Raw genomic sequence first — 16,043 nt, 5'->3', positions numbered from 1 at the left:
GACTGACTTCACTGGTGAATTACTGTGGCCAACACTGGCAATCTTACCACTCAAAAGAGTATCTACTTCAAACTGATGAACATTAACAGGTAGCAAGTGTTTTTCTTTGGAGTTATTTTAATATGGATGTCATGAATGGAACTAGAAAATTAGAAGTCCTGTATAAAATGAATTCTGAGGAGGAGGAAGGGCTCATGCTTTTCAGCAAGTCACATCTTTCTCAAGCTTTGTTCAGTCTGCTCATCTGTAAACTGGGAATAATAATCATCTTCTTAAGTGTTTATGATTAACAACTGTAATTAACATGTTTTAGATAATACTCACAATTTTTCATTAGTAAAATAACATAATGGATGTGACTTTTTAAAGGAAATCAAATATACAAATGCAAAAGACTACCATTCATTTTCCTCCAAAATAAAAAGACCAAAAAATTATGACCACACATAAAAATAATTCTAATATTTATATGGTTAAAAATGCATAAATAAATAATGCATTTGTTTTCAATACAATTTTCCACTTCTAGTTTTAAGGATTATTAGCATTAAAAACAATTGATTATCTAGATGGGTACAGGCAGTCTCCAACTTTCAAATAGGTTATGCTCCAAACAGCATGCTTAGAACTCATTTTCCCATTAAAAAAAAAGCCGTACATAATAGTTGTTTCTCAGATTATTCTCAAAGGCTAAATATATTAATCAACAATGTTTTTTAGGTGAAAAATCAACACACTGACTTCAACCAAACCTATCTACCTTTATAAATTATTTCTCTGGGAAAATGAATTCCACCGTAACATCTCCTTCCCACCTGCATGGAGATGAGATAGTTTACTTAAGGCAACACTAAACAAGAAAATTTCTTTTGGAAAAAAAAAAAAAAAAAGAAAACCTCTCTGGACACCTTTCTAGGTGACCTGAAAAGGTTAATAGAAGTTTTGAATCACTTCATTCTAGGGATGAAAAGAGAAGTCATTATGCCTTCAGACTGAGACTTTTTCCATTGCCTGCACATACACAGCACTAAGCATTTATCAAGTTGGGAACTGCCTATATTACAATCATCAACTTAAAAAAAAAAAAAAGATTAGCATTAAAATCATTTTAAAGATTAGCATTAAAATAATGGTAATTGTTACTCTTTTATATAATTATGGGCAGAAAATTTTCTGATTATGTTTCCTGGCTTCATAATCAGTAGATTTAAGTTACTTTTAATTTCATATAAACACAGCAACATGTTTATAAAGCACAAAAATTTTAAACAGTACTAAAAAGGTATAAAATACTGCTTTCATTTCAAATTCCAAAATAATTCCTCATACTTTTATCAACAGATCTCCCTACCATCTCTTTGACAACTTCATTCTCAGATATACCAAAACAATGCTTCAGAAGGCAACATAATCAAGAGTACTTTGCACAGACAGTTTACGAACACTAAAAATAAAATAATCTTTACTCCAAGACACAGCTAATAAGAAATGATTTATTTCCTCCCCTGCACAAAGAAACATGTTTTGATAATTCAAAAAAAATTCCTAACACCAATTCCAACATGAACGTAAAATCTCTATAAGGTCAGCTGAGTTAATAGAATCAAGAACCTTGTAGTGAAAAGACAAGAATCCTAAACTGTTGGCAGTGCTTCACAGCATGCCAGGAAACTCTGAAGGAGTTTAAATACTTATACCTTCAAATGACTTAACACTCTTGGATATATTCAGGAGATATCTAAGACAAATCATCTAGTCCCCAAAGAAAATAAAAGAAAAATAAATAAAAATACATATATACATACAAATAAACTTTCAAGGTAGATGCTGGAATTCTTTGGATCTACCTCAACCTAAGCCTATGGTCTGGAAAAAGCCAATGTGTTACAGTAGTGTTTACAGTTTTATACTGGTTTTTACCTAACTCTTAGTAGTTTAAAATACCGTTTACCTCTTTGGGATCCATTATAAACATGCTATCTTTTAAATCTTTAAGAAATCAGACAAATAGGAGGAACATATTAATGAAGAGAAATAGTAAACAAATAGGCAAAACCAGGAAAATCAAAATAAACATGCTCATTCAACCAAATCAAGGCATTAATCTCCAAAGTGTTCTTTAGTTTTTAAATATTTTGAAGGAAATGAAAATAGTCAAAAGCCTAGGTATTAATATGTCTGAAGAGAGGAGAGAAACAGACAATGGGGATATGTGAATCTAAGGAATACATGCTGTCTGAAGCCTTCTCATTTTATGTCATCTAAATCACCTTGTAGGAAAGAAACAGAGACCATATTGAAAACGCCTGCAAGACAGGCATATGAATTGGAGATCAATTTAAGCTGTGACAAGACAGAGTGTGCTCTATTCAAACTGAATGCAATCTCCAGATAATTGTAAACTGGAAACATCCATGCCTACACCATAGAGCAATTTCAAAGAAAGTCTACCCTTAGCCCGTGTATTATAGAACCTATGTGCACCATGTTCTTCAAACAATTGATGTTTATAAATCTCCCCCCTTATTTTTTTTTAGTTACACAGGAAGCACTGGCCTTCAAAGATGCAATTTTGTTTTAAAAGAAAAATCACCATATAGCATAGCAAATCACCATTAAAGGTTTGGCAGAAATTTTTTACTTTTTAAAAAGATCTTTGTCTAGCATGACACCATCTGATGTTGTTTGAAGAGTTAATCTTAACATATCCATACACTCTTTCAACCTGGGATCAGACGTTCGCAATCCTGTAGATTTGAGTGCCTGTTTTTAAAAAAATAAGAGTTTGTAAATACATAGTGCAAATAATGTATATGCTTATTCCAACTACAAGTTTTTATTCCTGTATATAAAAACTTCTACCCAGAACCTGAATATGTATATGGGCATTTTAGGGTCACTATTACCCACTTTCTGGACAAGTTTCTCATTGTTTCTTTCATTTTCTTTCACTGATTACCTTGAAATGAGCATGATGAAAATTTGAAAACATAATAAGAGAAACAGTGTCAGTCAGAATCTACAGGTCAGATGATCTTTAAGACTACATTTCAATATTCCTGTATTATGGATTCAGTATTACTGATTTTCAAAAAGTTTAAAATAGAAGAATACAAAAACTTACTGTAATAAATTTATGAACAGGTATTTTCTCTTGTCCTTCTGCAATTGTATAGAACAGCAAATCTTCCAAGCTAGGTAACAGACCCTGTTTTATTTTACTAAAGGGGAAAAAAGAAAACAAAATTAATCCTTGTGAGAACATTCTAATGGATTTTAGGTATATCATTATTAAATCATCATTGAATCAAACTACATCTGAGCTGATCTCATCAAGACTGTCCTGAGAAATGCTAATTTACCAAAACTCCAACCAGTATTACTGAAACCACACTGAAAAAGTAAAAAATGATTTATTAACGAATATAAATATTTTTAATCTCAGGTTTTAAAATCCTGATTACCATTTCTGGTACTACTAATGCCTACACATCTGTTATGGTGATACCTTCCTGTACAGCCTAATACAACCCCAATCCTAATTATAGAGCTCAGCCAATGTTCAGGCAAGAGTCAACACTTTTTTCTGTGTTCTTTAAATATGATGACTATATTTATGTATTACTAGAATAGTTACCCTGATTGTAAAATCTGGGGGAGACAGCAATTACATACTGGACAGTATGTATACCAGTTTTTGAGTCCTACCTGTAATACTAGCTGAGTCACCTTGGATAAATTAAAGAACCTTTCTATGGTTCAGTTTCCTCATCTGAGAGGAGATAATAGCATCTACCTCACCAGATTGTTGTGAGGACCAGCTGACTTGGTACATTCAATACATTTAGAATGCTGACTGGCAGAGAATAAGGACTCAACTGATGGTAGTTGTAGTTAATATTTCTAAAGTGATCTTGGCTTACATATACAGACCAAATGCCACAAAAATCAAAGATTGTTAGAATAAAAATTTTTTTTACCATAAAAGGACACTATAATCTTAATAAACTAGTATAATATAAGGTGCTGTAATTAACCACACATTTAAACAAGAATTTTTTTCCTATCCACTGAAAAGCTTTCAACTAAACAAATTATAATGAACTTATTTAATGCTTTTTTTTAGCTCTGAAACCACAATAACATATTTCAATATTCTGAACATCAATGACTATCATAAGTATTACAGTGACGTTATAAGACTTACAGATCTAAGGTAAACAAATCCCCTCCCCATCTATCAGTATTTTTTAAAACAGGAAGGGGAAATACATACAGTGTGTGTGTGTGTGTGTGTGTGTGTGTGTGTGTGTGTGTAAAATATTCTGGAAAAGACTTTATATTTCAAGAAAGTAAGAGAAAAAATTAAAGAGAAAGAAAGGATGGAATACTAGTTCTTTTAATTTCAGAACAATTTTGGACTAGCCATAGGTTTCATGGGAAAATTGTACACATTATTTTTATAAAATAAACTTACAGAACATAGGTCTGTATAAAATTGTGTTTTTATACTGTTAAAAAGAGTTTTCTAGATATTCTATCTAAATATTTCCTGAATTACCCAAAGATTACTCAATAGTCCTATACGTCAGTAAAACCACATGTATTTATTTCCTAATATAATTACTTTCCAATTACTAGTGGGTCCATATATTTCTATCTTAAAAGACAACAGAATATAGAGCTGGTTCACAGAACATGAACAGCTATACTCGCACATATAAAATTTCTCCTAAAGGAAACATTAGTATTGGTATTAATATCATTTATACTTGCTTTCAAAGCTGTTACACCAACTTTTCGTTTTTAAAGTAAACCTTAAAATGTATCAATTTCATGCTAAAGTCTTTAAAAACTAACACATAAGATTACCACAATTTAAAGACATATCCTGGAAAAATAAATTTATATATATATATATATATATATATATATATATATATATATATATATATAAAATGAAACAGGGTTCAAATAGTTCAAGAAGTTTCCCAAGACTGCACCGTGGCAGAGATGGATTTAGAACCCATTTCTCTGAATCCAGAGTCCATATTTTTCACCACTACAGTATGCTGGCTCTCAAACTTACTACCTCGTTATTATTCTCATAAGGTACAATTTTTCTAGGTCTTACTCTGATCCAAAATCATTAAACAGCATTCAACAATACTGATGACTTAATATTTAAAGAAAAAGTGAGTCAGCCATCAAAACATCAGTGGAAAATAACATACCAATTATTTACATAAAATGGTTTGTCAAATAAACTTTAGATAGTGGTAGTTTGTCACTTTAAAAAACTGCAGAATAAGCTTTCTATGTATTTACCACACCAGTAAATGGTATTTGCTTTGCCTAAAAGCTAAGTAAATAGCATAAAATATACACTTCTTTACCTTATGGTACAGAGCACAAAAAAATTTAAATGACCATGTTATTGTCAGAGCTAGCAAAAAAAAGTAAATATTTACTTGCTTTTGGACAAGAGACTAATTTTTATCCATTGAGGAGAGATTTAAGTCATCTCTAAAAAATATGCTCACAGAATAAATGGGTCAAAATTGATAAAAAGAATACTACCTATCTCAGCATTTAAAATCTCAGACTCTGATCTGAGAAGGTGTTAGCTTCAACACTCTGGTGAACAAATAAATGAAAAGATTCTCTCCAACTTTCAAACAGGTAGAAATTACTCCAAAGATCTTTCTTGATATTACCCCCTTTTCTCCCCCCAAATTTAATATGGATTTGTGGCAACACGTCACAGTAATGTATTTTGCTATGAAAATTTTAAAGCTAAAAACTATATTTTAAGCATATAGTAACCAGGAGATCCTTGAGGAGTATTTAAATTTTAATGACAAAAAAAAACACTAGATTGTAGGAGGCTTTCAAATCATTACAACTACTGAGAAACCCAAGTGAACCCTCCAGATTCCCTGGGGAAAAATATAAAATGGTCATGACACTCAGCAACTAAAATAGAACACATATAGAAGATTAGTAAATCCAGATAAATCCTTGTTTCATACTTTTTTATTCCTTCCATTTTCCCTCACTTCCTTTCTAATTATGGTCCTTAAGATCCTTTCACCATCATTTTGTGACTTCATTTACCCATTCCTTCCTCTATTTTACCCTCACAAAATACCTGCCTAAAACACAGAAATCATTGTTTAAGAAAACAAAAAAAAATGCCATATATTTAACTGGCATCTAGGACATGTACAGCATTATGTTAGTTGTTGCTTACAGTCTAAATTGAAAAAAGAAGACGTACATAATGAGTAATTACAAGAAAGGGACAATGAGATACACTCTGAAAAATTACTTCACTATGGACTAATAAGGTAAAGCTTTTTTAGAAGACATGGAATTTGAGCTACACTTGAAAGATGGGCAGGAGTTGAAAACATGGCAACAGAAAGGGATTCCCAGCAAAGGAAACAGAATGACCAAGACAATGAAGGTAAGCATTCACTGGGTGTTTACAAGGAACAGCAAACTGCGAGAGCATAAGATATATGAATTAGGGTGGCTGTTTCTATTTATGAGCTGTTAAAATACCCAATTTTCACGGCTGAGAGAGATCGATATAAATTAAACAATAAATGAGGAGACCACCTCCTAAAAATTTACATATGGTGTTTAAATTCAGGGCCAATTTCTGCAACATAAAAAGAGGTACTTTGTTTATTGATCAACCAGTTACCCAATACCAAAGGACAATTTAAGCTCCTCCGTCTGGTATTCAGTTCTCTATACATGGCTTTGTACTATCTATTCTTAACTTATCACTTTTAATTAACTAGATTCATGAATCTGTAAATAAATCCTGCTATCTTACCTTTATTTTTTAATCCATATAAGTCTTCTGTTTATAATCCTCCTTTTCCTAATCTTTTAAGGTATCAAATCATCATTTCAATCATTATACAGGGCTTTCCCCAACCAGATTTTCTATACTCTTTTTAGCACTCCCTGGCTGTATCACTAAGTTTTGTACTTTTCTTATACAGCCTATGTAAAGATGAATAAAATAAGGATGCTGTCTAGGAGAGCCAAGACTATGGCAAGTACTAGGATATAAGTGTAAAAAATGTATTAGGAAGGGGTGCCTGGGTTAAGCATCCAACTTTGGCTCAGGTCATGATCTCACTGTTCATGGGTTCAAGCCCCACGTCAGGCTCTGTGCTGACAGTTCAGAGCCTGGAGCCTGCTTCAGATTCTGTCTCTCTCTCTCTCTGCCCCTCCCCTGCTCATCCTCTGTCTCTCTCTCTCTCTGACTCAAAAATAAACATTAAAAAAAATTTTTTTTAAATAAAAAATAAATAAAAGTATTAGGAAGTACAAAGTAAGCATTCAACTGTGCCTTGACAGGTGGGGGAAATTAAGGAAGTATAACATAATTAGGAGCAACACTGCAAACTCTCCCTCATAGTTTAAAATCTTAGAAGTTAAAAAACTCTAGTATCAAATGAAAGGTGGAAAAGGAAAATCATCAAGTCTTTAAGAACTGTAAAATGAGAAGGAAAAAAATTGAAACGAATTATATTTAGTCTTATCTTGTTAAATAATATTTCATATTACCTGACTTCTCCAAACTATAAACCTTCAAGGCTGGCATATTACCTTCCTTAATATTTTTTTGCAGGGGTCAAGCCCATGGAACTCAAACACCTAGTATAGCATGGTAAACCTATCAGAAAGTCAGAAACTTTTTTTCCCCAACTAAGTTTAAAAAAAAAAAAGCTCCACTAACAATACAAAAGAACACTTTGATGTTTTTACTTATTTCATTTTAAAACAATGATCTTTAAAAAAAATTGTTTTTAAATTGGTTTATCATTCTGAATTTAAAGTGAGCTGGCTGACAGTAAGTTGAGACTCCCAGAGAACAGTGGTATTTATCAGAGGGGAGAGGGGTTGGGAGGTGGGGGCCAAAAAGGGGGAAAGGATTAAGAAATACAAACTTCTAGTTCTAAAATAAGCTATTAGGATGTAATATATAGCATAGGGAACACCGTCAGTAATATTTATCAACACCATATGGTGACAGGTGGTAACTAGCCTTAATGTAATCAGTTCCCAATGCATATAAATGTGGACTCCCTATATTGTACACATGGAACCCATATAATATGGTATGCTAATTACACTTCAATAAAAATTAATTAAATAAGCATATGGGGTTGAAAGTTCAACTGATGGGGGCTGACCATATACATCATAAGTCTGACAAAGTGATGAATTCTGCTTATTCTCCAAGTCATTCTGCCCCAAATCTAATTATTGGTGAAATTTAAAAATAAAACATTACATAGTTTAAGGCTTTACTGTTAAGAAAGGATCTCCTGCTATCTTAAAACCCTATGTGCTAAAGTAAGGTTTACAGGGAAGGACGGAGTCTCAAAGTCAAGCAACATGTCTAATGTCACACAATTCTTAAGTGGTTGTGCCAGAATTAGCCCTGGAAAACTGGTCTTTAGTTTCTATATACTTCCTGGTATACCATACCAATTGTGCTCAATTATTAGCCCTCCATTTTAGGAGGAATACCTAGAATTCGTTCAGAATAATTAAAGGTTAAGACTCCTTATATTTGAAGAATTTCTAACCAAAATGCTAATAGGGAAATTACTTATGTTAGAGAACTAAACTGTTGTTCCACCTTGTTAAATCCTATAAAAAGTGAGGATGAGATTATGTTAAATTAGGGTTGCTGTTCTAATTGGATTTTACTGAAATTTATTCAAGAACATACCAAAGTAAGAAGCACAAAAGCTAGTGGCTGAGCTATCCATCATCAGCTGATGGCAAACTGTCCACATGTACAACTTCAGAAGTCCAGCCCAGGGGGCGGCCTGCTTGCCTTTGAGGGGAGGATGAGGACCTGGTCAGACCAAGTCCCTGATGTCCAGCTCTGTTAGTCCACCTATCCCTTCGGTCAAGTATCCTTTAATACATCAATCTAGTTGTAAAAATAGATACAGTGAATTCTGTTAACCACTTTAATACCATACTAGAGATGATGTCTTTGAAGTAACTAAAATATATAGGTTAATGAAAGGGAGACTTCAGCTACACAAAAACAAAAGAGCTCTGAAAATGGAAGGTGCTATGTTCCAAGGCAGTGAACTCTAGTCAAGGAAGTATTCACTCAGAGATGAGTAACAACTTGCAGGAGTATAACAGAAGAGAAAAAAAATCAACTAGGGAGATGGATTTTTAAGGTCTCTTCCAATATTGTACCTAGAAAGTAATCAATTCAGTACAGTATTTTATTAATCTAATGGTAGATGGAAAGACAAAATAAATCCTAATATTTATGAACTTCAGTCATTTAGTTAGGTCAGTTAGTATATGTGGCCAAAGTTATAAAATACGTACAATGAAGTGGAATTAGATGTCTTTAAAGTCACTTTCAACTCCAATTTTCAGTTTTTGAGCTGCTAAAATAGACGGTCCTCCTAAATTCCCATACTAAAGACTATAAACTTTACTCACTCAGGACCTACATATACACAGAAGACCTATATACACACATTTTATACCTAAAGTCTAACTATCTTAAGTTCTTTAAAAAAAAAGAGACTCAAAGAGTAGTTAATGCTACTGAACCATACCCTTAAAGATAGTTAAGATAAAAAATTTTGTTATGTGTATTTTTACTGCAATTTTTTTTAAAAGCTGAGGAGAACTGGGTCTAGAAGGGGAGAGTAAGAGAAAATAGCCAAAGTGGAGACAGGAAGAACAGAACAAGATGTAGCAACAGATACAAGATACAAAAATCCACAAAGGAACAAACTCATTCAAAGTGGAACTAATCATAATATGAGGGAACACATTACACAACTAAATACAGTTTAGTACAGGGGCCACTAACAGCAAACTAGAGCAGTGCCACCTGTGTTTGTAAATAAAGTTTTATTGCAAAACAGCTGTCCCTATGCATTTACCAACCATCCATGACAGCTTTGCTAATAACAGCTAATTTGAATAGTATTAACCCAGACCAGATAGCCTGTGAAGCCAAAAATATGTACTATTTGACCCTTCAGAGAGAAAAAGTTTGCCAACACTTGCCTGCGAACATCACTATAGTAATGCTCCCTTATGGTAAAATCCGAGATGGAACAAGAAACATTAAACTCTTCATTATATTTTACTGTGGCAAAAAATATGCAACATTTTCTAAGGAGATTTACACTAAGAATAGTTTAGAAAAAGTTTGATGTTTGCAAATAGTGAATATAACTGGATAATGCTGAGAAGAGCTGTACAAACCCATGTACATTTTTTTTAACTTTTTAATGTAATGGTACTTCCTGTTATATGTACCAGAAACAGTATATTAGAATAGCAGACTAGTAGAGTAGATATTTACAATTTTAAAATTAACAGATGTGGTTCCTCTAATAATGGAAGTTATAAATGCAGATGTCCCTTGAGCAACAAGCGTTTGAACCATGTGGGTACACTTACATGTGGCTTTTTCTCAATAAATACAGTATAGTACTATAATATATTTTCTTTTCCTTGTGATTTTAATAACATTTTCTCTTCTCTTGCTCACTTTATTGTAAGAATATAGTCTGTAATACATATAACATACAAAATATGTATTGACTGTTTGTTATTGGTGAGGCTTCCAGTCAACAGTAGGCTATCAGTAGTTAAGTTTTGGGGAAGTAACCTAATTTTTGACTGTGAGAAGGGGCTGGCACCCCTAACATCCACATTATTCAAGGGTCAATTGTACTCATAACGAGAAATCTTAAAATTAACTCTAAAGAGGCAGAGAAAAAAATGTCCATTCTCACAAACCACAACTGCTGATATCATTTCAGTTTGTTTTCCTCAAAATACTTTTTCCAAGCATGTTTTAAAAGCTTAAGGAAAAAAAAAAAAAGCTTAAGGATCACTTGAGATCATACTGCACAGAAATTTTATATTCTAACTTTTGGGCTAATATTTTCTTACATCTCCCAAAAGTGTCTGTATACATTTTAAATGACTGAATAAGAGACTCTCATATGTATGTATGTATCATAATTTACTCAACCATTCCACTAATGTTGAACACAAGTTTTTTTTTCCATTCTTCTCTAATATGTAGGGTACTGTACCAAAAGTATTAATGAATAAATCTTCCTACAACTCAAGTTTGTTAGCCTAGACTCCTAAAAATGTATGAATATATTTAAAGTTTCACACAGTTTTAAAACTGTTCTTAAAAAGCCTGTACTCTTGGGGTGCCTGGATGGCTCAGTCAGTTAGGCATCCAACTCTTTATTTTAGCTCAGGTCATGATCTCATGGTTGTGAGATCGAGCCTCACAGCAAGTCTCCGTGATGAGCTGCAGAGCCTGCTTGGATTCTCTCTCTCTCTGTCTCTTAAGAACTCCCACCAAGAATCTTAAGGAAGTGCCTATGTCACTCACACCTTCATGAAGATGACCATTTAAAAATCTTTAGAGGCCTGCAGTAGAAATTAACAGGCAAAAAAACAAAAAAAACCCACACACATATACATATATTCAAATCTTGAAATCTACCAAGTTATTGTTCATTATGCAATATTAATAGTTCCATTTTAAAGTTAGTTCCGTTTTAAAGTTAGTGTTTTCACTATAAACGTATATTTAGAAAGCAATAAGCAATAATGTTACATACAAACCAGAGAATACTCCCCAAAGGAAGCCAAGAAAACACATTATCATGCTTCTACTGTGTTGTAAGTGGCCAGAAAAGTAAAAGTAACGAGTACAGTAATTAGTTATATGCACCATGTTTCATAAGCAAAGCAATTTTATACCTGAGTAGGAAGATTCCAGGATAAAATCCTAAGTATCTCTACCTGAAAGCTATGTACCTCAGAGATATCAATAATTAGTAATTATTTTTATAAATATATCTGTTCACTCAGCTTTCTTAAGTATTCTTCCTAGCAAATGACTTAAAAGGTGAAAAGGCAGACAGGCAACTCCTTGACTTATACAGGAATTAAAGAGTGTGCTCCTTAAAGAATGCAAATCCTACAATTAGACCTTGTTTCTACAGCCATAATTTTTCTTCACTTCGTAGTCACAAGGAAGAAGTATAGCTTTTTACTTATTTCAAGTAATTTTTTGAAACTCAAACCCACAAACATCTTCAACAAAGTTCTCTTCAAGGTGACATTTATTTTTTTCAGACTAAAATAGTGCCCTTCCAACCCTTGTTACTTTTCCCTACATAGCGCCTCATAAAAAAATTGAATTCAATGTGGTAGTCATTTCCTGAGTGAGTTGATTTTGAAGTAGGCAGACTTCATTGTAAACAGTAAAGCCTGAAAAGAAGAAGCTAAAACTCAGAAACTAAAGTTCAGGATCTAATTTATGCTTTCAGTGAACTTCATCTAAAAATTATTAAGTAGCATGCAGTTCGTTAATTACAGGTCACCACAGATATAGCCATGACTAAATAGATACCCGTGGTTTAATATAAGTATCAGGCAGCAAAAAATGTTATGGTGTATGCTTCAAATGGCCACTAAACTAAAGCTCACTGGTTACTGTAACCTGAAAAAAATTTTAATGGAAGAAATCACAAATAAAATCAGAGGTGTTGAGGAATCCCTCAAATATACTTTCAATCTTGATTTTAAGTGAACTGTAAATACATTCACTTTTACACATTAAAAGGAAATGCATTAAAGAATGACAAAATTTGTCACCTATTTCACGGACGTTCTTTCACTTTGAAATTATACCTGCCAAACACTGTCTCAGCTTCATTATCAAGTACTGTTCTATAGACCAATTCAATGTTTGCTGCAATGCATAAGCATTTAATCTTGAGATTCAATTCTCACAGCATACAATGTAATGATTCTATGCCCCTCACTTTCCATTTAATAAATATGAACTACCATGGCACCTGGGTAGCTCAGGTCATGATCCCAGGGTCATGGGATAGAGCCCTGTGTCGGGCTCTGTGCGGAGTGTGGAGACTGCTTAAAGATTTTCTCTCTCTCCTCCTCTGCCTCCCTCCCCTGCTCACTCTCTAAAAAATTAAAAATTAAAATATTAAAAAAAATGACCTACCAAAAGTCATACTATCTGAAGCCAGTATAAAAATGTTTCCTTTCACTTTTAATACATTTTTAATTATGCATATTTAATCCAAAATATATTTTTAAATGCCATGACTTCACGTAGATGAGTAAACATTCAATTAGTTCATCATGGGTATGCAGTTTTTGACAAATACTACCAAACCACCTTCCAAAATAGCTGAACTAATTTATACTTCCACTAGCAATGTAAGAGTTCCTATTCCCCACACCCTCCGCATCACTTGATTTAACATCTGCCAATCTGATAGGGAAAAAATGATCTCATTGTTTTAATGGAATACTGTATCCTGTATTGTCAATATCGTACCCTATATGAATTACCCTTTTACTAAAGAGCATACATGTGCTGATATTTTCCAAGCCTAGTCCTTCTCGGTTGTATCATTTTCCCTCCTAACTAAATAATAAAATGCCTAAACAAAAGGTAACAAAAATGTCCCTCATCCCAACCTGGCAACTCTTTTTAGGGACTCTTCACTATAGGATACACACAAGCTTCATAGAAATGAAGCATGGCATGCTTGATGGAGAAGAAACAGTGAGGTAAAATGTCCATGCTGGGCAAGCATTCGGCATAAAGGTTGATCAAGAATATTGAATGCTACAGCATGGTTTGTGATTTTGATATAATGCTCATTCCAGTCTGTATTGGTATTTTAGAAAGAGAGTGGTAGTTTGAAATTAAAACTCTATAAACAATCTCAAAAGACTGAAATGAGACAAAAGAATGGATATGGGGGTACAGACTTTTAATTTGGGTCATCAAATACATGGACATAAACGTGAGAAGAGTTTGGATGAAAGATGAAATATTATCATGAGAGGCAAAGTTGAGAGAAGGCACATGCTGTGGAGAAGGCAGACAAGTGGGAAAGAAGCAAAGACCTTAGCCTCAGGGTTTACTCAGTGAGCAAACCCAAAAAGTGCCAGGAAAGCAAAGAGGACAATTTAAAAAATGAAGACAGCCAAGTGGATTTTCAAAATGATAAAATGATAGCAACAAAATTAAGTAAGTGCACTACAGGGAAAACTAAGCAAAAATCATATTTTCTATAGGGTATTTAAGACAGTAGTAAAATCTTAAGTTAAACCAGGAATCTAAACCAGACTGAAGTTGGTTGAAGGAGATGGCACAGCCTAGGATGACACTGGTTCAAAGAATTTGACTATGGAAAAAAGGTAAGTAGGTAACTTGCTTATATTCCACCTCTTTCCAAAATATAATATAGTAAGGTTAATAAAATATAGTCAGACCAAGGAAAGGAGGAAAAGCAAACATGTTAGCCATGTTAATTAATAAAATTGCTATGGTTAAGTATTAAATTCTCTAAGCTTACTAGTAAGTAGGCCAAAAAGACAAACAGTACAAATCAAATAGAAGTACAATAATTTTTCAAGAGAAATTTTTTCTGGAAACTAAAAAAACAAAAAGAAATTTCTCAGGTATGAGCCTAAAATTCAAAGGCTAATGTCCTTGTCATGTTTTACAACATGAAGATGAAGCAATTTTATTCTTATTTAATAAACACTTATATACTATTTTAACACATACCAAATTGTTGTCCTAAGCCTTTTACAAAATGTTAACTCATTTAATTTCACATGGTTATTTCTTTTAATAATCTTCCATAAAACCTGGCAGAGTCGTGAGTGCTGGCATCCCAGGTGGCTTGCTGACTGAGGGATGAACTAGATTTTGGAAGCTGAGCATTAGAAAGGATAACAGGATCAACTGGAAGCTTACCTCCCAGAATGAGAGAAATGTTTATTACACAAAGGCAAAATGGAAGGAGTCAAAAGAGGAAAACTACATTTGGAAACCAGATCATTCAGGAAATATAATCTTTAAAAAGATTAAAAATGTCTTAACAATCTTGAGGCCAGTGCTCTTCAAGTGTATATATGAATTCAAGACAGCTGGGGTTCACTCTTGAAATCCTTGATTCAAAGCTCTCAGGATTATCATATATAGTACTTGGATTGCTCCTGAGCCAGTCTAGCTATTATTCCAAACTTCAGTGGCAGAAAAAGAAACTCCTTTGAACTAAGGTAAACAAGATTGTCTTATTGGCCATTCAAATTCCCAGGTCAGCTGAGCAAATGTTCTTGAAGGATTCCCTCCCTAGACTGATTTTCTTTGGTGGTTGGGGTTCAGTACAGGACCTTTTTTTATGTATCGTTGTCAGTAAGTATTAACCAAAATAGTGTTTTCAAAGTTACTGCTAAGAGACGATTTCTTATTTGGAAGGAAATGAAGCTAGAAAGTTCTTATGAGCTTAAATTTCCTATCTGACAAGAAGGAAAAAAAAGGACACTAGTGCCACTGAAAAGACACAAACTGGAAGACATTTTCAATAGAAAACAATTCCCATCCCATAGCCTTCAAGGACAACTTTTAAATGCTAGCAATTGCACTTTGTAATTCTGTAACCCTGGGCTCAGGTATTTAAACTAGTTTCATGCCTGGTAAACCAGATGATAAGGTACAAGTGAGTACCAGATGAGATTAAGCATACACATTCTAGACCCTAAAAAACATGAGAGATAGAAATTTAACAAAAGTCTAGCTTTTCAGACCTTGAAGGGATTTAAATCATCTAACTAAAGATGTTAAATGACCTACCTATATGCTCCTAAGACTTTGTGACACAAAACCATTATCACAGAATACCACAAATTTTGCCCATCATTAAAATAACATTTTTCAGTCTGGGAAAACTTAAGCTTGGAATGTTTTAGGAAGGTGCCAACTTCAATTACAGGAAACATTAAGCAGACCTGTGATTCAGTATAAAAATCACACCACACTTTCAGTTTGACTTAAGGTGATGTGAAGCTGAAGACAGTAATGTGAGTGACAGGGTGGCAAAACGGGTCACATAATGTCAGTACAATGTCAGCAAAACGGTAGAGTATAAAGAAAG

The 16,043-nt window shown here is 33.4% G+C and overlaps 1 protein-coding gene across 3 annotated transcripts in view; it reads right to left on the bottom strand.

Moving 5' to 3' along the window:
- The window catches only part of GLS (glutaminase), an 83,360-nt gene that overhangs the window by 65,690 nt on the left and 1,627 nt on the right, over nt 1–16,043 (bottom strand). For all 3 annotated transcript variants that reach the window (XM_027054519.2, XM_027054525.2, XM_027054516.2), the window contains exons 2-3: nt 3,125–3,221; nt 2,642–2,763 (exon numbers count right to left, since the gene is read on the bottom strand). In XM_027054519.2, coding sequence (XP_026910320.1) covers nt 2,642–2,763; nt 3,125–3,221 — 219 coding nt within the window. The remainder of the gene's footprint in view (nt 1–2,641; nt 2,764–3,124; nt 3,222–16,043) is intronic.

Source organism: Acinonyx jubatus, chromosome C1, assembly GCF_027475565.1.
Source record: "Acinonyx jubatus isolate Ajub_Pintada_27869175 chromosome C1, VMU_Ajub_asm_v1.0, whole genome shotgun sequence".
NCBI classification, from domain to species: domain Eukaryota; kingdom Metazoa; phylum Chordata; class Mammalia; order Carnivora; family Felidae; genus Acinonyx; species Acinonyx jubatus.
Note: the sequence above shows the minus strand (reverse complement) of the source record. Positions and strands in the feature narration are given on the sequence as shown.